The sequence below is a fragment of the Acartia tonsa genome, chromosome 2, assembly GCF_053477335.1.
Source record: "Acartia tonsa isolate MP-2025a chromosome 2, ASM5347733v1, whole genome shotgun sequence".
Taxonomy (NCBI): Eukaryota; Metazoa; Arthropoda; class Copepoda; order Calanoida; family Acartiidae; genus Acartia; species Acartia tonsa.
In genome coordinates, this window is record NC_137261.1 from 29,942,529 (window position 1) to 29,967,412 (window position 24,884).

Consider the following 24,884-nt stretch of genomic DNA (forward strand, 5'->3'; position numbering starts at 1 on the left):
AGAGTTGGCGTAAAACTTGTTTTTAATGTAACTGAAGGGAAGAAGGGTAATTCTTGTTGAAGGCAGTTGTCAACGGCTATGAAAAAATGTAATATTTTGATGATTTCCTTGAGGTGCTGGGGAGGATGGAAGTATTTACAAGCAGGTTTCTCTCTGTTACACCGAGCCTAAAATAAAAGAATAAATTAGAAAGACATATTCACCATTTGGTTATACCTAAAGAGTTGCTTTGCTATACTATTACCACTGTCAATTGAACTGTTTAATCCACTAGTCCCCCAAAGTTTGACAAAAACGTTTTCTTATTCGTGTGCATAACAACTTTGGGAACTTTTATTAAATTATAATTGGTTAGATCATTACGTTGAGTGTCCAAACGTTTCAACCACTAAATGTAATCTACCGAAGGGGTAATTATTGTATCATCAATGGGAATGTACATCAATTTATCGGCTATTGTTTTATCCCTAATTGTATATGCTGAATTAAGATACATGTTTTTAAAAGTTCAAGATGTTCCTCTTTTAATTTCTCTTCCTTTTGGATATTTTAATAACTCTACCTAATTAGACGAGTTAATGGGGCACAATTAATTTAAGTTTTGTAAAAATAAATTAAAATTTGGATCAGGTGCAGTTCATGGTAAAATGTTCCTGGGATCGATTACCTTTAAAGTTATATGCTAGCTGAAATAATCATCGCTTAATAATGTATATTTATCTTCCAGTGCACATACATGCGCGAAAACACTAATTTTACGTGTGTTTTCTCAACCATTCCTTGTGCATCATAGTTCTTTAAAATTCAGGATTATTTTTAAGGCTTCTTATGCAACATTTACCAATCACGCTTCGTTTTTTATTAAATGAATAAGTTGGGGTACAATGTTTGGCACTTTCGATATAAGTAAATGATAATAAAAAACCCATAGAATGCGATAATAACTTCAGAAAAATCGAAGAAAATAGTTTTCATACTTAATTAACCTTTTATAAGTTTTTCTTCAAAAAGTTTAGATAAGATGCCTTTAAAAGTCGTCTATGATTTTGTCAGGGATAAAAATGTAACTTTAAAATAAGAATTACAACATATTTTTTCAATTAGTACAACGTAAAATTTTGAACATTTTATTGATCAGTATATTTTTTAAAATGTGAAGTAGAAACCTGAATATTTTATCATGAAAATTGTGTTATGATTTGATTGTCTGCTAGATTACAAGAAAAAAGATACTGACAGTACTTGTTGGTTCTTTTAATAAAATTAGGTAGATTACTTTCAGAACCCCTCTTTTTGCAACGTTATTTCAATAGAACAGAGCCGTAGTCTTAGTGTTCTCAATATCTAGACAGCCAACCATTGTTTTAGAATTGTTCAATTTTTTTAACTTCTGATAAAAACAGAATTAATGGTATTTTTGTAAATATTATACCTCCAAGAAATGGCTATACTTCCCAATCATATGTTGTGTGATATTTAAGAGGAATTATTTTGATATAATGTCATTAAAATATTCGTTGAAAAAAGTGCTATTCTAGCTTATACTTCACATTTTAATGTGTATGATAATTCAAATGAAAGATAATGAAGATTTATATTATATCTAATTCTTAAAATTATAAAGAAAAACCTGGAAACAGAAAAAAAACTGACTTTATTTTATTGACGTAGGGAAAATTTTGTCAAATATTTGAATAAAAAAACAATATTAAACAAAATAAATTATTTTTGATATAGTCACAAAAAGGCTTAATGAGTTTAGGAAATATTTCATTCACTAATCATGTCATTTAAACTCTATTTCACAGAATACAGTGTAAAAAGATGTTCTCGTTTTAATTTTAAGTAATTTCAAATGCATTTTAATACCTTTTAATGATTTATTTTTTGAAACATCTTTTTATAAAATGTTATTGATTTTTGAAGTTATATGTTAGAATGTTTTTAAATTTTGTTAACATTTTGTTTTAAATGTAGAAAATTGGTAATTCTAAACATTCAAAAAATGATTTTATTAAATTTTCATCACTTAAATTGCATGTTTGATGAAATTTTCAACTGATAATTCAAGAAAAATCGTTTAAGTTTTATTATATTTTACTTTGAATTGTTAAAAAAATATATTATTGTCAAAAGAGGAGAAGTTATGTTTTCCTCAAAAAAAGACCTAAAACATGAAAATTAACACGTGTAATGAGAATTTTTTTCTTTCAGGTTTAATTTTAAGTAATTATTGATATTTTTTGTAAAAAGGATTTTATATAAAAAGTTTTAAAACTCGAGTTATGTAGTGGTTCTAAAAAAGGTTGCGAATTTATGCAATTTTCTTGCAAAAAAAATTTTCTAGGATTTTAAAAATAGCAAAGGGTGTTATTAGACGTACTTACAGATACAATTGCTAAGTCATTTTGGCCAAACACTAAAATAAAGTTTTGACATCTGAGGGTCCAACCGTGCAATATGTGGGCATGTCATGTACGATCAGCCGTTTGGCAGCTTTTTCATAGATTTTTTGAAATTATCGTTCCCAGGAACATTTTACCGTCCATCAACTGCAACAGTCCTAAAAGTTTTATATTTTCCCCATTTATAAGTTTTATTCATAATAAAATAGGTAATCCTAGTAATTTTATGCTCTAAGATAACTATATCATTACATAGTTTTTCGAATATACAAAATTAAAATATGCTACCAAAAAGGACAGTAAAAATGTAAGAGTTACAAAGTACAATTGAAATAAAAAGAAATAACTTGTGTTGCTTGATCCTAATAAATAGACTTCTTGTTTACCAGGCAAAAGTTAATAGAAAATGAATCTTTCCTAGTGCCGACAAGGACAAACAAATTTTCTTTGGCGGCAAAGCTTTATTGCAAATAACATTTTATTTGTATAATTTTTTGAATAGACGTCCAAGGGTGGGGGTAATGTAAATGTGTGTTTACCCTTCTAAAATTAAACCCCTCAATTTACCTCCCTCAACCATTATCCCCTGAAATAAAAAGTTTGAACGTCCTTGATTTTTTTGTATGAAACTTTTAAAAAACAAGAAATATAGTTAGTAACACTAATAGCTAGACAAATAGACTGGGGGACAAATCCAATTGTAGGGTAGATTTGGTCAAGCAAAAATATAAAATTGAATGATAGAGAGAGAGAGGGAGAGTAGGAAAGAGTGCATTTTAGTGGGAAAAACTATTGAACAAACTTCAAAATATGAAAATATACATGGAATCCATATTTTATTGGAAAACAGTTTTTTTTCGGCGATGGTAAACAATTTTTTCCTTTTCCTACAGGTTTTTTTGTGGATTGATTTAATAGATTTTTTTCTATATTTATTGAATACAAAAGGAATATTTGCATTTATTTTGATGTTTAACACAACTTTTTCTAAAATTTTTATTGTTTTCTAACTTTTAAATATGTCATCAACAATTTTTATATTACTATATTGTTATAAAGTTAAACTTAATATAAGTTTACTTTATATAATAGGATAGTTTGTCTTTAGTTTTAAATTATTGATTAGAACCTTACTTCCAGCGCCAATATCTTATATGCAAGTATAAAAAGGGTAGGCTAATAGAAGTTGATTATTTTTTAAGTGCTAAAGATAGTTTCATAAAATTATGGATATTTTGACCAAAAGATCTCCAAATTTGAAGATTCATAAATCAAATATCCTAGAGGTTAGAAGCGAGGCACAAAAGTAACATATTTCCCTAAAGCAAAAGACTCCAATATGAGTAGCTTCAGTTTATAAGAATATTTCCGAAAAGACGCCAAATAGACCAGCTTTAGACCTAAGAAAGTTAGTAATTGGTAGGTTTCTTGCAAATATGACAAAACTTTTACCAATTCATTTACTCTAGTGCGGTTAAAAGTGTAATTCTTGTTTATAATTACAAATTTAAGTGAACAAACAACAACTTTATAATCACATTTTTTACAAACTTCTGCAAGTACTATTTTTTTGTACTGGTAGATTCGCCCCTAGCCTCTGGGTTCTTCGATTTAAGCGCTTGTTGTGGGTTACCCCTCTTCAATTTAAAAAAAAGTTTACTACTTATAGTAGAAGATTTCAGGGACGTCCAAGCTTTTTAATTTGATAGGCGTAAAATAAGAGATTTGAAAGGTTTTAGGAGGGTAAACTATTGTATTTAAAATTTTTAATGGTGATAAAATAAGGGGTTTCAAAGTTTACGAGGATAAACACCCCTTAACCCCGCCTTAGAAGATTTTATTTTCAGGAAAATTATAAAAGAAGACTATAACTACAGAAATAGAATAACTATAAAAGATGACACATATAAAGAAAAGCTTTGCCTTAAAAAAAAGGAGTATTTTGATTAAAAGTGTAGATTTTACATTTACACAGCAGAACAGAGTGGATGAAACCTTTCTACTTAATTAAAATCAAGTAAAACATTGGGATTTTAGATAGAAAATACAATTTTTTGTACAAAAAAATCTTTACCGAATTTTACTTTAATCCTAAATCTTTACTAAAAAGCATCTGAAAAAAAAAAATATTTTGCGTCGAAGTTATCTGCCAATCAAAATAACAGTTTCTAATAAATATTGTACAGTAATCTTTAAAACAATTCCTTTTGTTTTCATCATGATAATTTTAGCTAACGGAAAAGTTGAAGAATATTTTAATTTTGTCCTCAATCCCTTAAAACGCTAAAATGACTCTTGTTTTTTGCTTTGTAAAATTAAAAAAAAATATTTTTTTTCAAATTTTATTTAAAACTATTCCATTTATTTCTACATACCTATAAAAACATAAAAAAATTATACTAAAATTTATAAAATGAAGTCATAAATTATCAAAATACAAGCGTTTAATTTTTAAAAAAATCAATGTTTAACTTAAGTTTAATCAATAGTAGAAAAAATAAACTGTCTAGAAATTTAAGCTATATAATTAGTAGGTAGGAGGCCGGGGACATTTTACATCATCCAAAACAGCATCCAATCATGGTTTGGCTAAAAATGTCTAAACTTTTCCACTGATGATTTTGATCTTCAGATGAAGTAATTTCTTTTCTCGTATTCATTCGAATCCGGTGGATAGAAACCGGTTCTCATCCATACGAAAAAACTATGTCTAGCATCGTATTATATCAAGCTTTCTACGAATATAGAAATGTACAATCAAAAGATTAAAACCAGTTTTTTTAGCCGGTGCCTTCGGCACCTCGGGGCAAAAAAACTGGTTTTAATATCATAATTGTACATTCTATATCCGCGAAAAGCTGTTTATAATACGATGCGAGAAATAACTATTCTCGTATTCATTCGAATCCGGTGGATAAGAACCGGTTGTCATCCATACGAAAAAACTATGTCTAGCATCGTATTATATCCAGCACTTTGGGGCTAAAAAAACTGGTTTTAATTTTATAATTGCACATTCTATATCCGCGGAAAGCTGTTTATAATACGATGCGAGAAATAACTATTTCATAATTTGGGGTGTATGTAAAGTAAATCAATTTATCGTCCATTGTCAATTGTTTAAAATTCCTAAATATAAGAGAATCAAAGTAAATTCAAAAGTAGGGAAACATCAATTGAACATATATTTCGATCTTAGTGATTATTGTTTTTATTACCGACTACCATTCAACCAACAAAAGAAGACTTGTAGTGGAGCTCCGCTCCTATACTTGAGTACAAAAGGTTTCATGATAAGTATCGTCTTGGAAACTTTTTATTGATTTTTTAATTATCTGTTCCTGGATTTTTTAGTTGACAAGGAGAAGTTTTTATTCTTGACTTATTTCATAATTTGGGATAATACATTAAAACGCTACTGCGCTCAAACGACCCCCCCCCCCCCTTCCATCCAGGATGAAAAAGCAGGACTGGAGGGGGGAGCCTTTTTAAAATAATGTTGCTAAATTAAAGGGAAGGCAAAAGCAATCATTACCATTGCGGAGTCCTTGTCTGTGGGGTTACCATGTACTTCATTTAACTAAGCTATAGTTATTAATTTAAATATGGGGAAGTAGTAGGGTTTATTTTAGGTATTTAGAGGGATATTTCCCATATAATTTTGATAAGATACTATAATTAGTACATTAAGTTTATAAGTGCTACTTTTTGTTAATATAATGTTTCATAAAATAATAAAAAAAAACATTTAAAAAAAAATCTACATCGAAATGAGAAAGAATATAAAGAGATTTTTACTTAAAAATAATTAGTTTTGGGAATTTAAAAATTATTTTTGGTCTAGAATAAATGGGATTAAAATAATCATTGACCATTCCAACAAAACTGATGTTAATTTATTTAATTTTAATTCTATTGTTCGTAAGAACGTACTCTACGATACATTATTTTTCAGTATGGCTCAAAACCAGATGAAATCCTGTGGGTATTAATCTGTTTCAAAGTCATATTGGAATAGTTATCAATCATATCGTATTGTAGACAGCTTTCCGCGGATATTGAAATAAAAAAAATATAAGATTAATACCAGTTTTGTTAGCTCCGAGGAGCCAAATGCCCGGTCTAACAAAACTGGTAATATTTTATTATTTAAAAAAGAATATTAGCGAAAAATTGTCTGCAATTATTATACATGCTTTTACAGTATTGTTGAGAACCGGTTCTCATCTAGCGGATGTCAATCGGCTTCGAAGCAATTCCGAAAACATATTAAAATTTTATATAAAGCAAAAGATGAACATTTTGTAAGGTTTAAAACGAAAGAGAAAATAAGACCATCAATTACAACACAATTGAGTTGTTTTCATTTTGTAAATTTCTAACAGAAAAAAACCCAGGAAATTGAACACATTTTTACACAAAAAAAAAATCAATCTTTCCCTTAAGTTTTATGTATCTATCTATGTGATATATGTGTGCCACTGAGCTTAAACCAGGAATTTAAATGGATAAGACAATGACCGCTAAATTAATGAACATTCCTAACAATGATATACAAAACTACACTATCATTAGATCACAATAAGTTGTTGAAATGCTTGGACATACAACTTAATAACCCAACCAATCAATATACAATGAAGTTCCCCAAAGTTAAGCCAACGAATAAGAAAACTTTGGGGACTACTGTAATAAACAGTCCAATATCCCCTCCCTCTTCCCAGGGTTAAACAAAGGGTGGAAGTTTAGATAACATAAAATATACATTATACAAAAATACACATAAATACATTAAAAGAGACAAAATAAATAAGTTTTGGTAGCACCGAGGGGCCGAAGGCCCTGGCTAACAAAATTAAAATGGCAAAAAGAATGAGCATTTATATACAATTTTATGAGGAGCAAAAAGTTCCGGCATAATCTAAATCTATATATGTATGTTAAGAGATATAAGTTTTCCGGAATTTTAATGTAGGGAGTAGATTTGAAATCTGCATCAAATTTTAAGGATTTTTTTTTATAAAATTAGTTTTTTGTAAAATTCTTTATCTAAAAGCGAAAATACATTTTAAGTTAATTAATTTTGACCAATAGGATAGGTGGATTTTAAACTACCTGCGCTCTAATTGGTTGAATGATGTACGACATCCAATCAGAGCGCAGATTTTTTAAATCCATCAATCAAAGATGCCAAAATTAATTAACTTAATTTGTATTTCCGCTTTTAGATAAAGAATTATACAAAAAACGAATTTTATAAAAAATCCTTAAAATTTGATGCAGATTTCAAATCTACTCCCTACATTACAATTCCGGAAAACTTATATCTCTTAATGTATGTGGGTAATTTACTTAAAATAACAAAAAGATATTTTATCCAAATCCTTTCACTTCCTGCAAAATTTCCCACCTGCTTTTTTTAACAGATATGAGATCCAGGAGATAGTGGATATATTTTTAATTGGATGTTACTTCAGATTTTCATGTACTCTGATAAAGTATACCCAATTGCTTCTAAACTCCTACTGGATGAACGAAATGACCAATAAATAAGGTCAATATTAGCTAAATAAATGACAAATATGTCCACGTTTGTCCTATATCCATTGATATGAGAGATCCAGGAGATATTTTAAGTTCATAGATTAACGGACAGGTGAATTAGACAAAATACTTCTTCAATTTTGTAAACCCTGGACATATCATTTTTATTGCACTTAAAAAAGATATTTATGCTGACACTAAATCAAAAAAATATATTGTTTTTTTTGGGAACTGGTAAAAACTCACATTTTGGGGGTAAATACTTTGGTGAAGTAACCCCCCCCCCCCCCCACCAACCTCCATACCATGGATAATTATTTTATTAATACACTTAAGCTCAAATGTCCAGTCCCTAGGTTCCTGTACAAATAACATATGATTAAGCGGGGGTGAAGGGTAGTTAACTTTTTTGCCATTAAAACATAATTTATCTTTTTTAGCTGCCATATAGGAGGCAGATAATGCTAAATAAATTTTAATTGATTTTTGTACAATACAAATAATTCATAATACACAATTAACAATGTAAATTTTATGATTAATAAATATTCTTTTCAGTTAAGACCAGGGATCTTGAGTGATAAGCCAATGGCTGATAAATTGATGTAGATATCCAATGATAATTAACTAAATTAACCCTTCAGTAGATTAAAATTAATGAATGAAACGTTTGGACACTCAACCTTATGAACCAATCAATCAAAATTCAATAAATGTCCCAAAACAAATAAGAAAACGTTATTATAAAACTTTGGGGACTTGTGTAATAAAAATCCAATTGTCACCTCCCTCCCTGGTAAAGTCTCTGTGAAGAAAATTACTTTTAATAGACATCTGAATATTGCTGCGCTACTTATATTCATTAGTGCTTAGTTTATTTTTCAACATACTCATTTAATCAATGATAAGTATACGACAGACAACAATGAATATAGAATACGTGGATATAATGACAAGGGGAAATTTTACGTCAATTTAGGTTGCTAAAATGGACCCCGTGTATTGGTCATACATTAGAAAGGAAGGGGATGGGTTAAAGGATTATCGTAATTCTAGACAGCTGTGAGTATTACTTTATTATAGTACATAAAAATCTGGTGCAACATCCAAGTAATTATACATATATCGATTCAGACAACAGTATTTGTAAGTATAAAAGATAAGATATGGCTACGTAGTTTGATAGTTGGGGAATGTTAGCGTTATCTAAAGCCATTATATATTTAAATAATGTCGCCATTATTACTGGATAGAACTTAGGGTGCAAAAATTTAGGCTGCTTGGAATACATTGGCCAGGGCATTGCAAAATAAACGAACTAAAGATAGATTGTTTTTGGTTCATTTGTTGTATGGGGAAATTTTAAGGTTCATATTATTAAGCAATCAATTGGCATTATATTGAGTTAAAAATTATAATATGCAATTAATATTTACACCTAATTAAGTACATCTATATACCCAGGGGTAGCCAGTTTAACCAACAATTCTACAAAAAATCACGAAACCTTATTGAGTACCTATCTGGTGGTATATTTTGTTTTTGTCATGTAAGTGAAGAGGGGTGGGAAAGAAGGGAAGGAAAAGGGGAAGAGGGTTGTGAGAAAATTTTCCTTTATAGTTGTTTGTCAGAATACCATTCCCTTGTCCCTGCTATATACCCTATATGCCATTTTTCTATCGTTTTTATATTATATACATTTTGCAGCATAACGTGTGGAAGTGTTGTAAAAGAACTATATCTGTTGACTCTATATCTGTGAAACTCTAATGGTGTAAATTAACTATATCTGTTCACTCTAGGTGTGTAACTTTGGTGTCTTCAATGGTGTAAATGAACTATATCTGCTCACTCTAGGCGTGAAACTCTAGTGTCTCTAATGGTGTAAATAAACTATATCTGTTCACGCTAGGTGTGTAACTCTGTTGTCTCCAATGGTGTAAATGAACTATATCTGCTCATTCTAGGCGTGAAACCCTATTGTCTCTAATAGTGTAAATGAACTATATATGATCACTCTAGATGTGAAACTCTGTTGTCTCCAATCGTGTAAATGAACTATATCTGTTCACTCTAGTTGTGAAACTATGTTGTCTCTAATGGTGTATATGAACTATATCTGCTCACTCTAGGCGTGAAACTCTATTGTCTCTAATGGTGTAAATAAACTATATATGTTCACTCTAGATGTGAAACTCTGTTGTCTCTAATGGTGTAAATGAACTATATCTGCGAGGGGGTTAATTTGCACAAAATAAACCATGATAAATATCTTTTCTCTCCCCTCCACCAGTCTACTTCTCAATTTCTTAACATCTTTCACTTTTGCACAATGGATTATTGATTTTGCAAGGTTTTTTTGGTGTTGCAGATGAAGTAATCTTGAATCAGTTTGCATTTACAGATATCAATCATATTTCTTTAAATTTTATACTTTGCACAATTACTTAAACAGCACTCATTACCGAAATTGCAAAAATTATAGCTAACTATAATATATTATTTTTATAGTAATAACTTCAATAACATTTTAGATAAAAAGAATAGTAATGCAGTATTAAAAAATATAACTTCTACAATCTTTAGGGTAAAATATTAATTTTTGTTATTTAAAATTCTTAGAAATTCATCATTAAAGAAAAATAAAGTCATGAGACTTAACTTAACAGGACTAAGTAACTTATAACGTTGTGATGTATTGATATGGAACAAATTATAGTTTAGTTGTTCTACTGAAATGCAATGTTTTCATGGGAAAGCTTATAATATATTAAAATGTAAATATTGTCTGCAAATAGTCCATAGTGGGTTTAGGAAATTGTTGAATGGTTTTCATCCCTAGCAACAACTTGCAAGATTTCAGAGACTCTATTGTGCTATGTTTACACCCAGGGAACAAGGGGAAGTTAATAATAATTCAGAGACTCTATTATGCTATGTTTACACCCAGGGAACAAGGGGTAGTTATTAATAATTCAGAGACTCTATTATGCTATGTTTACACCCAGGGAACAAGGGGTAGTTAATAATAATTCAGAGATTCTATTATGCTATGATTACACCCAGGGAACAAGGGGTAGTTAATAATAATTCAGAGATTCTATTGTGCTATGTTTACACCCAGGGAACAAGGGGTAGTTAATAATAATTCAGAGACTCTATTATGCTATGTTTACACCCAGGGAACAAGGGGTAGTTAATAATAATTCAGAGACTCTATTATGCTATGTTTACACCCAGGGAACAAGGGGTAGTTAATAATAATTCAGAGACTCTATTATGCTATGTTTACACCCAGGGAACAAGGGGTAGTTAATAATAATTCAGAGACTCTATTATGCTATGTTTACACCCAGGGAACAAGGGGTAGTTAATAATAATTCAGAGACTCTATTGTGCTATGTTTACACCCAGGGAACAAGGGATGGTTAATAATAATTCAGAGACTCTATTGTGCTATGTTTACACCCAGGGAACAAGGGGTAGTTAGTAATAATTCAGAGACTCTATTATGCTATGTTTACACCCAGGGAACAAGGGGTAGTTAATAATAATTCAGAGACTCTATTATGCTATGTTTACACCCAGGGAACAAGGGGTAGTTAATAATAATTCAGAGACTCTATTGTGCTATGTTTACACCCAGGGAACAAGGGGTAGTTAATAATAATTCAGAGATTCTATTATGCTATGATTACACCCAGGGAACAAGGGGTAGTTAATAATAATTCAGAGATTCTATTGTGCTATGTTTACACCCAGGGAACAAGGGGTAGTTAGTAATAATTCAGAGACTCTATTGTGCTATGTTTACACCCAGGGAACAAGGGGTAGTTAGTAATAATTCAGAGACTCTATTGTGCTATGTTTACACCCAGGGAATAAGGGGTAGTTAGTAATAATTCAGAGACTCTATTGTGCTATGTTTACACCCAGGGAACAAGGGGTAGTTAGTAATAATTCAGAGATTCTATTGTGCTATGTTTACACCCAGGGAACAAGGGATGGTTAATAATAATTCAGAGACTCTATTATGCTATGTTTACACCCAGGGAACAAGGGATGGTTAATAATACATCACAGACCTGAATAATTTTTAACTAATCGCCTTGCTTTTTAGGCTCTCCAATGTCTAATTCTAATTCCAATTTTTTTTAATACATATCACTATGTACCTGAAGTGCTTTATTCTAAGTGCCAGACATTAGCAAAATTACGCTTAATCATTTTACTTTAGAAAATAAAGCTCTTAGGTAGTTAATTTATTTTTTAAATTGAAGATTTTCTTGATTTTTATTACAATATTGAAATGAAAACGGATTAAAATAAATAATATTTACGAGACTAATTAGACAATGAAGTAAAAAGTAATAGATTTCATTATAATTGAATAAAACTATGTTATGTGAGGGCCACACCCAAATTTAGCAGAGTCAATACCCCGTTTTCATAAAATAAATTGACATCGGTTAGCAGCTTAGACATAAGTTTAGGGTGCTGTTAAGTGTTTCATAGACCAAACTGAAGTAAATTTAACTGATCATGATAACCGATGTGTGATGTCATAACATAAGTTAAAGCTAAACCAATGTTCACATCAGTTAAGACTTAACCGAAGGTGATTAAAACAGCTTAACCAAAGCAAGCTGTCGAAATACGTACGGGGCATTTGTACTTCAAAAGAAAAAAATGAAAATAAATAAGAAATGGGGTGGCATTAATTTTGTAAATTAGCAAATAGCTACGATGATTTTGTAGATTTAAAAATAAAATTTTTGAAGGAAGAAAATTTTCTTTTCTTAAATTGTAAACCATACCAAAACAAAGCTTTAAAAAAAAATAAAAAATACTCTTCAACATTAAAAATTACTTATTAAAGGACTGTGGTTGTGTCCGTCCAGATCCCTGCCTGCCCCCACTCCTCCAAAAAAAAAATTGAAAAAATTCAGCATGCGCCTATTTCGAAGATCTTAATTGACAAGGGATTTTTTAAAAAAATTGTTTTATCCTAAATAACATTATATTTATTTATCTTAAATTAAAAATTTCTTCTTTGTACTTTTTCTTTATTTTCTATACTCTTTGCATATTTTCATTACTTATACATAATACCATTAATAAAATAAATACCAAGATGTATTATGTTTTTTTTATAAGACGACATTTGTCCCAAATAGGCCTTTTATGCTAATTTAAATGAATTTTAGTATGGCAACCCTGCCTTTCATCAGTTAACTGCGACAGCTTATAACCTATGTTAAAAATAACGCATTGTCCACATCAGTTTATTTAAGAAACCATAATAAAACTTTTGCGTACTTTATCATTGGTAACTGAACTGAGTCTAGTAACCTAACCACACTTATTTTAGATCAGTTAGCAGCTTGTTTAAGAAAACGGGCTAATATTGCACTGTAGTCTGGAGTCTGGACTTAACAGGGTGTTGATACAATTCAGCAAATCTGCGACATTGGAAAAATAAAATCTTCTTTTAAAAAAATTTTTATGTCAGTTTAGCCATAGAGGTCCAAGGGTTAAATTTGTATTTACTAGGGTGTCCCGAAAACCAAGGTCCGTTTAAGAATATCTCGCCCCTGGCCCGAGAAATGACTGAAAAACCACAATTTTTTTGGGGGGAATTTGCCAATGTTTTTTTGAGATTTTCTCAGACTATGAGCGAGGCATTTTTAAATGGACTTTGATTTTGATTCCCAATTCTACTCCTCAAGACCTTTACAGGAGTAAAGAACTGATCACAAATAAATAAAATAAACAATAGAATTTTTGACATTTAAAAAACTTAAATTTAATACCAAAATGGTTGATTTAATTTTGCCAACAAGCCATATTGTGAGAGCAACATAGGTGGTAAGATTGCGGATTTTAGCGAGTGTAATCTTGCGGATTTTCTAGCGAGTTTAATCAACCGTGAATGCACAATTCAAAATACGGTCTCCATACGTTACTGCTAAAAATATCGAATTGACTAAAAGCAAAAGCTTGAAAAAAGCCACACTTGTTAGCGAAGCCACTGTAAATAGTATGAAAAGAAGATATTTTCTAAAAAGTTTTCCATTTTTGCACAACTACTGCAAAGCCGCCTTGATTTTTTAGCAAACCAAAACTGCACAATAGCAGTTTTTTATTAGTTTGCTACTTTAGTGAGAAAAATGTGCAGCTATGAATGGACACCTCTTAAATGCAGAAGAGGTAAGAAACCAAGCCTAGAAGAGTTTGCACAAATATCCAAAAAAAATGTAATAGGACTCCCCTAAATGAAATTGCTCTAGTTTCTTCTGATATTTTTTCAATAATGTTTTGGGGGTTAGCCGGTCTGTTAGACGGTCAACAAGGATACATTAGTTAATTTATCTATATTGCTATGTTAAATATAAACAATTTTGAGTATACCATAATGTTTTTTGTAAATTCTATATCAACATGCAAACAAAGAATAAATTCTGAAAGTTTGGGTTTAAAAGTCTATTTCAATATACAAATTCTCTCAACATCTTATAGGTAGGGGGAAGAAGAACCCAAATTAACCTCAATAGGATTCTTACAAGTTTTCTTCAGCCTTTCACAATTTCACACAACAACAATAAAAAAAAATTGCCAATCTTTTATTTGTTTTTCACATTAAATGTTAACACATAAATTAAAAATTTAAAATAATGATAAGAAATTAATAATTGTAAAGCTTTTTAATTCGTATATTTTGCTAGAAGGAGGGAAAGTATTTTTGTATAGATCTTGTATTCTAAGTATTTAAACATCCAGAACGCTATCCTTACAATAAAGTAACAGGATGTGTTTCTATTTGTCTGTCTGTTTGTTTGTTTGTACCGAAGGACCTCGCTATACTTTTCAGGGCCGGGTAGCTTCCCATAGGTCCTGTGAAGGTTTATAATCATTTTCCTCCCAAGAGAAATCGCTACTAATAAAAATTACCACCCTTAAAATTATTTTTGTACCTTTTCTTTTTAAATCTAAAAAATATTTGGGTAATCTAATTCAACCCTCCTTAAGTGGCCTTCGAAGCCTCTAGGGGCATAGCCCATAGTAAAAAATAATTCAATTAACAATAAACGTATTTTTTCCTTGATATACATACAGACAATATTCACAGAAAAAGCATCAAATAGTAAAATTGCAAAATTGCATATTTCTTGTCGTTAATTACAAAAACCGGGTATAGTCCTTTTCACGACATCCCTCCATAAGGAGCGATTCTTCGTATTTTTAAAATGGCTTTTTATAGGTTATTTTAGGTTAGGTTAGGTTATATTGTGTTAGGTGATTGCCCCACAGGGTTAGGTAATTGGGCCCGCAGGGTTAGAGCCCCCCGCAGGGGCTAGAAATAGGAGAAAAGCTACTGTGAAAAATACGAAGAATCGCTCCTTATGGAGGGATGTCGTGAAAAGGACTATACCCCAAAAACCTGAAGCACTAATAATCTAAACTTTATAAAATATAAACAATCATGATGATGTTCAATACAGAAAGGCTTTTTTTTTTATAAATAAATTAACTAGAACAAAAGTTTAAGATAATGGAAATGTATTTTCAGTATTGCTTCGAAACTAATTGATGTCTGCTGGATTAGAACTGGGCTAGCCTTACTGAAAAACCATGTACAGCATCGTATTACAGAAATGTTTTCCACGAATATTAAAATAAAAAATTTAAAATTAAAGCAGGTTTGTTAGCCCGGGTCCTCAGCCCTCGGGATTAACAAAACTGGTTTAAATCATATAATTTTTTATTTTAATAGCCAGGGAAAGCTGCCTATCATATTACGTTGCGTTAAATAACTATTTTAAAAAATACTTGAATTCTCATATTTCTTGTATATTTGGTAACAATATAACCAATTTTACTAGTGTAGAGTAGACCCGCTACTAATAATATATGGTAAAATCTTTGTCTGATTTGCATGCCCTTCAGTCAAAATTCTATAATATTCTGCAAGCAAAATAAAAATGAAAACTCATGCAAGCTTGCCTTGCACTTTTGCAAACTATTGGCAACGTTTAATAGAACCATTATCAATAGATTAATAGGAAGGATCTCGCTAACCGATGAACTTATATGGTTCTTCCTTACAGTGAATCTTCTTATAGGTCAAGAAAAGATTTATAGCTATTTTATGGGAAGGATAGATACCTCCATCATCCAGAGATAAATTGAACATGGACAAATCATTTTATCCCTTTCTTTTTAAAACTAAAGGCTCGATCTCAAGAGCTTTTATGGACCTTTAGGGGCGTAGCCGGTATTCTTTACCATAAAGTAGTAAGGTTTTTGTTGGTAGCAAAGAAACTTTTAAATTACTGGGTGGGTTTAGTTGTGCTTTACAGAGAATCTTAGAATAGAATTTGGATGTGTTTTATTCTAATAAAAATTAAACATAAATCCCCCTCTTTACACAATATTTAGCCCTAAGATGCTAGTAGTGCAGTTGCTAATAATTTTTTCTTTTTCTAATGACTAATATGATTTAGAAGTGCTTTTAATAGTTTTGAAAATATTTTTTCTTTGTTAAATTTTAATATGGGATTACAAGTACTCTATCTAAGGTTTAAGGTTTAAAAAAAACATTCGAAAACTTTCGTTGAATGATTACTCTACTCTATCTCATCTGTAGAAAATAAAGGTGTGTTTATATGTATATATATATACATATATATATTATATGTAGGTGAATTGAATAATATTAGATTAGTGAAATTAAACACGTGCAGATTTTAAGTGAAGCTTTTATGGGAACTGTCAGTACGTCAGTAACGAATAATTCTCTTTGTCTATTGTCATGATAGAATTGTTACATATATATTGTTACATATATTGTTACAAGGTTCCTGTAATGATAAGGTATAATATATAACTTCTAAGTATTAACTTAAAAATCGTGATCAGAATGCTACTACAATTATTTGAAATGGTGATTTTATAACGATAAGGTATCTCTTTATTTACTTCTCATTTTAAGAAAATAATAACAAAGAAAAGTGTTGTTACAGTATAGCTTTTACTTTTCATTAATAAGTTTGTATATCGCCTAAATGGATGATGTCATCCTAGTTATATGTAGACTATTGACAAAAACAAGGTGTTAAATATTTTTAAAATTTTATCTAATCATCTTTTAGGGAAAATGTTTTTAGATGGGTATTTAATTGGGCTTTAAATGGGGAACATTAAATAATTAGAAAATAATATTTAGCTTATTTTAACTAATTTCAAACTGAATTATTTTTTTTCTAAATCAAAGATTTATCTAAATGGAGTAGGTAAAATTAAAAATGTGAAATATAAAATATTAAAAAAAGATTAAAAAATTTGTTTACTAAATGTCTTTTAATATCTTATTTAGAATGTCAAATATAATATACAAAATAAGAAATAATAATTCCACAAATAGCTAGTTCAATGTTTAAAGTGACTTTACTTAATATAATATATAAAGGGATAAGATAATGGCCAATAAAATGATGTACATTTGAAATGATAATACACAGAATTACCACCTCTGCAGATTACAATAAATGGTTGAAATGTTTCGACACTCATTTTAATGAATTAAAATTCAAGAAAATTACCCAAAGTTGTTTGGCCAACGAATAAGAAAACGTTATTATAAAACTTTGGGGACTAGTGAAATAAAATAGCCAAATATATCCTCCCAGCTAGAATATGCTCTACTTTTTACCATCGAATTGTATAAAATGTTTGCTTAAAAATACCTGAAAAAAGATATATGATTATGAGAGGGTATGGCCACAAGATTGTAAACATATTAAGGAATGATTCAGACTTCTCAGGGACAAAGAGAGAGCGCAATGGTAGAAAATTTTTATTTTATGAAATTTTAAAAGTACATAGTTTGTCTTTGTAAGAAATTATTATCAATTCCGTTTAACATTTTGTATTTCTATATTTTGGGGAAACATAATATTAAATAAACATTAAGTTTAATTCAATAATTAATTATTTTTTCATTGCCCCATCCCCGTATCCCTGTTGAGGCTCCCACCTTGTTTACTTTACAATATTTAGACTAGACATAAGTGGCATATCATAGATTACAAATAATATAGAATCAAATATATGTATTAGATCATAGAATAGAAATAATATAGAATTAGATATATGTATTAGATATAGAATAGATATAATATAGAATTAGATAAATGAATTAGATCATAGAATAGATATAATATAGAATTAGATATGTGTATTAGATCATAGAATACAAATAATATATAGAATTAGATAAATGAATTAGATCATAGAATATATATTATATAGAATTAGATATATGCATTAGATCATAGAATACAAATAATATAGAATTAGACAAGCACAATAAATCATAGAATATAAATTATATAGAATAATATATGCATTAGATTATGTTTCCTGTTTGAGCATATTGACTAAAAATGTGTATTTTTTAAGACAACATGTGCATCTTTTTATCTGTGTGAAAATATGATATTGCACTAATTGATGAACAAACTATGCTTTTAAGCAGGGCTCGGCAGTCGCCTGCAAGCCTCAGGAAAATCAATCTTTTAGAATTTTGAAAATCAGCTAAAAGTCTAACCTGACCAAAGTATGGCAATTCCTTTTTTTAAAAAATCAAACCTTCCGAACGGGATCTATTATGAGGCCACGCTTTTAAGTAGAGCCTAGCAATCTTCATCGTTATATTTATAATATTTAAAAATAATCTTAAAAAGATTTTTTTTAAATATGATGTTACATAGATTATAAATCCATTTTTAGATAAAAACAAAGTTTCATAAATTAAAAAGTTAGAAAAATTACGCAACCCATCCAAATATATAAAGTTAGATAAAACCAAAATATCCATTCTAAAGTAATACATTGTCTGTCTGTCTGTGCGTCGGAAGCTTCAGGTCCCTGTATCCGCTGAGCTGATTGGGCTCTTCTCCTCAGGAATTAATAGCTAGTGGGGTCCAAAAAAGAAAAAAAACGCTTCCCAAATTTCTAGGTATTGATAAGAAAAAAACATTTAATGAGTTTGGGAAAGCAGTTAGTGTTTTAATATTAGCTTTAAATGTTAGCTAGATCTTATGATATGTATAGAAATAAGATACGGGGTGCGACATTCAAAGAACAAAGACTCTACGCAGCACAAACGCAGCTGGCTAAAATAACGATACCCCCCACCCCCTCCACTCCTACTAGATCAACAAACCTACTAAAAATGAGATCCATATTAGCAAGCTAAATTGACAAAATTTTTCCATGTCAATATACACACGTATATCCTGTATCCATTACTTATGGGCATAATTGTCCTTGGTTGTTAATAAGACATTTTTTCCCTTTCACCTAAACAAACAAGGTCTAACTTGCTCTTATGTCGTAATAGAGTTAAATTGATTATAAATCCTCTAGTTTCTTGCTTTTTCAGAAATGGGGGTAATTTCTAAGTAAAGTATGAGAAATTGCTTAGCCTCTAAAGTAACTAATGGCCCTGCTCTGTGTCTCTTTGTGTCCAATGATTAGTCTAAAGGAACTAACTCTAATATCCCTGCTGTGTGTCTCTATGTGTCCAAGGATTAGTCTATCTGAACTAACTCTAATGTCCCTGCTGTGTGTCTCTATGTGTCCAAGGATTAGTCTATCTGAACTAACTCTAATGTCCCTGCTGTGTGTCTCTATGTGTCCAAGGATTAGTCTATCTGAACTAACTCTAATGTCCCTGCTGTGTGTCTCTATGTGTCCAAGGATTAGTCTATCTGAACTAACTCTAATGTCCCTGCTGTGTGTCTCTTTGTGCCCAATGATTAGTCTATCTGAACTAACTCTAATGTCCCTGCTGTGTGTCTCTATGTGTCCAAGGATTAGTCTATCTGAACTAACTCTAATATCCCTGCTGTGTGTCTCTATGTGTCCAAGGATTAGTGTAATTGCTATAGATAAAAGGTTAAACTATCATATCAATACTTTTCTTTCCTTGACACACATAGTAGATATAGCTTTGCTTTTTAAAAGCTAAACTTTTCGATATTAAGTTTAAGAGTCCCTGTCTGTCCGTGACATTATTATTCCTTTAACATTTAGGTACAATATGAAAAGCGTATCAGCTCTATAAATGAAACCCGAAAGTCTATAGTATGTCTACAATTTATACAATATACACAATTTTGATTATCCTTAAGATTAATACTCTGCTTATTAAGTTTTGACACTCAAAAAGTGTTAATGTGGATTTGTTCTACCGTTTCATTTTAGAGCTTTGTAATTTTATATTTACAGTATAGTGTTCTTTAAATAAAAATTACAATATTATTCAATTTCGATTGCTAATCAACTAATTTATTATTAAAATCATAGTTAAAGAAAAGCTATGCTTCTAATATTAAGAGAATTAATGGAGTTAGTTGTAAAGAAAATATGGCAAGTTTAACCAAAATGTTCTCCAAATCTTGACTAAAGTTTCAACGTCAAAGTATTCTCCAAGTCAGGGTTCGGCAGCCACGCGTCCAAAAGTCAGGGTTCGGCAGCCACGCGTGCATGTTTAGAAATAAGCAACAACTGAATTTAATATTTAAAGAATTTTTATTTATTTCACTTTTTTAAGGGTACTACCTTGTCGTTATTTTAGCCCGCTACAAGTTTCACTCCATTAGAGTACATGATAATCTGGTGTAAGATATAAAATCCGTTGGGTTCAGATTCTGACATCCAGATTGATTTTAGTAGTGAAGCTACTTTAATACTCTTTATGTCCGTTCGTCCAATAATGAATTATACCACTTTTATTGGAGACAGGCTGTCAATCTATTCTTTTGAAGATTCTATTGACCATTGTGAATAAGCAACTTTTTAACTTGGTCTGATTACAATGGGGCTTACAGATGACAAAAATTAGCGGCTGCCAAGCCCTTGTCCTAGTATAATACTTTAGCAAAATTAATTTTCGTCATTAAATCATGAAATTTCCAGTTAAGTTGTTAAATTCAAGGAATTATATTTAAGCCTTCATAAAATTTAGATAATTTTTATTCTAGATTGAACTTTAAATACTTTGTCGATAATATTGAGCATTTAAACAATATGGTAATACCTAATTAGTTTTCGATATAATATCATAGAAGCACATGTGCATTATATTTAAATCGACATTATGACCAACATTTATTATAAATGTAAATATAAAGATAAAACAATCACGAAACTCAATAACTTTTAAAGAAAATATATTAAATAAAAGTAAGTATGTTTGTGATTATTGGTCGGACAAAACACAAGAATATCATTATTGAGTAACTGCGCTTCTAAAAGGCAAAGTAAAAACTAAATTTATGTTCTAAAATAATGTATAAAAGTACTTAGTTTATTATCACATAAGAATGTAATATAGTAAGAGAAGTTAAAAGTTTCTTTAATGTGAAGAAGCCAAAATCTTTCATCTTTGTTCTGCCTACAAACCAGCCATTTTTTTTTTTTTTTATAAAATAGGTAAGCAATGATTTTGGTAGGCCAGTAGAAATGGACTTATCATCATGCAATATATCACCCTTAGAAAAGATTTATTTCTTAAATAAGAATAACTTTTAAATTAAAAGCGAAGCTTAAAAATAAACAGATGTATTTACTTTTTTGTCTTCTAGCGGATGCGACCCTTGAAAACCCCTTGGAGCACTTGAGGTGGTTTTCACTTGAATTCGACACCCCAATTTTTTATTTTAATTTCAAAAAGAAAATATGAAATTTAGGAGGGGGTACCCTCCACCAAAATAGATATAATCCTTCCCAAGGAGCTACGCTGTAAAGGAAAACCGTGTCGGTTCAACGGTTAGCGAGGTCTTTCAATACCGACATTCACCTAGAGATCCTGTTACTTTAGTATTAGTTCTTGCTAATTATTGATTAGTCCATGACAACAAAATTGACATTCTGCTTTACGAAAGTATTTTTTTTCTATTAGTAATGCTTAAATATTTAAAAGAAGATAGGACGAGTCCATGATAACTTATTGATTGTATTGTAATAACATCCTCGTGATCTCAGAGGCCTCCAGGATAAATTGTTGGTTGTATCGTAATAACATCCTCGTGATCTCAGAGGCCTCCAGGATAAATTGTTGGTTGTATTGTAATAACATCCTCGTGATCTCAGAGTCCTCCAGGATAAATTGTTGGTTGTATTGAAATAACATCCTCGTGATCTCAGAAGCCTCCAGGATAAATTGTTGGTTGTATTGTAATAACATCCTCGTAATCTCAGAGGCCTCCAGGATAAATTGTTGGTTGTATTGTAATAACATCCTCGTGATCTCAGAGGCCTCCAGGATAAATTGTTGGTTGTATCGTAATAACATCCTCGTGATCTCAGAGGCCTCCAGGATAAATTGTTGGTTGTATTGTAATAACATCCTCGTGATCTCAGAGTCCTCCAGGATAAATTGTTGGTTGTATTGAAATAACATCCTCGTGATCTCAGAAGCCTCCAGGATAAATTGTTGGTTGTATTGTAATAACATCCTCGTAATCTCAGAGGCCTCCAGGATAAATTGTTGGTTGTATTGTAATAACATCCTCGTGATCTCAGAGGCCTCCAGGATAAATTGTTGCAGTTACAAACTTTATTTTACAGATTTACTACAGGTTTACAACATCACGAATTTAAAGGATATTTCGTGTGGTTCCGGGTTCGAACCTTGGTCCAGTATTCCTCAATTTTAAATTTATTTTTAACTCTAAAAGTAGCCACAAAAACGATATTATTTTGTGTGAACAAAGTTTCCAGCATTTATTTTTAAATCTTTTAAATTCTTAGATTCTAATATTTTTTTTATAATATAACCAACTTCAGTATGAAACCACCCACTAAGAATAATTTGTAAATCGTAGTATCGCATTATAGACAGCTTTCCGCGGATATTAAAATATAAAATTATGTGATTAAAACTATTTTTGTAAGCTCCGTGGGCCTGATGGCCCAGGCTAACAAAACTGGTATTAATTATATAATTTTGATTTAATATTCGTAGAACAGTGTCTGTAAAACATGTTACATAAGAATTTTTTAGTATGGCTGAGAACCGGTTCTAATCCATCGAAAAAAATCGGTTTTGAAGCCATACTGGAATAGTTATTTCTCGTATCGTATTATAAACGGCTTTCCGCGGATATAGAATGTACAATTATAAGATTAAAACTAGTTTTAATCTTATGATTGTACATTTCTATATTCGTAGAAAACTGGATATAATACGATGCTAGACATAGTTTTTTCGTATTCATGAGAACCGGTTCCTATCCACCGGATTCAAATGAATACGAGAATAGTTATTTCTCGCATCGTATTATAAACGGCTTTCCGCGGATATAGAATGTACAATTATAAGATTAAAACTAGTTTTTTTAGCCCCGAGGTGCCGAAGGCAACGGCTAAAAAAACTAGTTTTAATCTTATGATTGTACATTTCTATATTCGTAGAAAACTGGATATAATACGATGCTAGACATAGTTTTTTCGTATGGATGAGAACCGGTTCCTATCCACCGGATTCGAATGAATACGAGAAAATTAATTCTCGAATACAATATTAATTATATTTGAACGTTTTTCTTGGAAAAAGGGACACATCTTTGTATTAAACCAAGCCTATCTACTTGGGCTCGGCAGCCGCTCGTTTTTGGCTCCTTAGTTAAAAATTATTAAACTTTGCTGCGAATTGTTGAAACATGAAATCATTGAGGTGCTTCTATTTGATTTTTAGATTCAATACACGGCGATCATCCCTCAGATTGTCAAAAAATAATGTGTTGCGGCTGCTGAATTTTCAAAATTGAATGGAGAGGTTGGGACTTTAAAACAATGAAGCAGATTAACGTGAAGAAGGCTGCCGAGCCTTAATGGTAACTTCTATACACACTACCATATATTTTATGTATAAATGAAAATAGTTAAAATGAATGTAAACGTTAACGATGATGTAACCTTCTAAAGATAGCATTAAGGCCGCACCTTACACAATTTTAAAGAAATTCTTATTTGAATATCACAAGAAAAATAAAATAAAATTATTATACTTCAATCGAAAATATCTTTAAAAAGTATAATTCTTTTAATTCATTAAAAATATATCTTTAAAGATGATTATACAACAAAATATGTCTAACAACTAAATACAATAAATGTCCTTTTTTTAAAAAAAGTTTTGTTGGGGCTCTCATAGACCTTATTTTTGTTTGTACGTTAATATCTCGCTAACCACAGAACAGATTAAGTTCTCCATTTTAGGTAAGATTTATAAGTTTCTATGGTGATATTAGGCTATTTCAGATGATTATTTTTTACCCAACCCCTCCACAATCAAATACATAGCACCTGGATGCTAGGAGCGCCACCGCTAATGTAGAATAAAATTGAAATAAGTACATTCTATTATGTTTAATTATGAATAGAATAAACTGTTGTGTGACTTGAAATGCATAAGACACACACACACACACACACACACTGGCAAGCTAAGGAATAGGCCCATTACTTGGATATCAACCAATGTAGTAAAATAAATGCTAAATTAGTGACACCATACTGAAAAATATTACATACAATAATCCACACGAATAAAAAAAATCATAGAATAAAAACAACCAGTTTTGTTAGCCAGGGTCTTTTGCCCCTCAGGGCTAACCAAACTGTTTATAATCTCATAATTTTTCATTTTAATATCCGCGGAAAACTGTCTATAATACGATGCGATAAATAACTACCAAGAATTTATTTTTTTTGTAGGTTTTAATGCACATCTCCTCATAGCTTAACTTTCTTTATTAGATTCCATTCAAAGATTGCACAATCAGATTTGAGACATACAAATGGCAATCAAAATTGCAATCTTTTTCATAGTGTGTGTGTGTGTGTGTATGGGTGTGAATCAGC

At 30.5% G+C, this 24,884-nt stretch overlaps 1 protein-coding gene across 4 annotated transcripts in view; it reads right to left on the bottom strand.

The window, feature by feature from the left end:
• mbl (splicing regulator muscleblind) overlaps positions 1–24,884 on the bottom strand; it is a 166,017-nt gene that overhangs the window by 40,294 nt on the left and 100,839 nt on the right. For all 4 annotated transcript variants that reach the window (XM_080150356.1, XM_080150358.1, XM_080150355.1 and 1 more), the window contains one exon: positions 106–167. In XM_080150356.1, the coding sequence (XP_080006482.1) occupies positions 106–167 (62 nt within the window). The remainder of the gene's footprint in view (positions 1–105; positions 168–24,884) is intronic.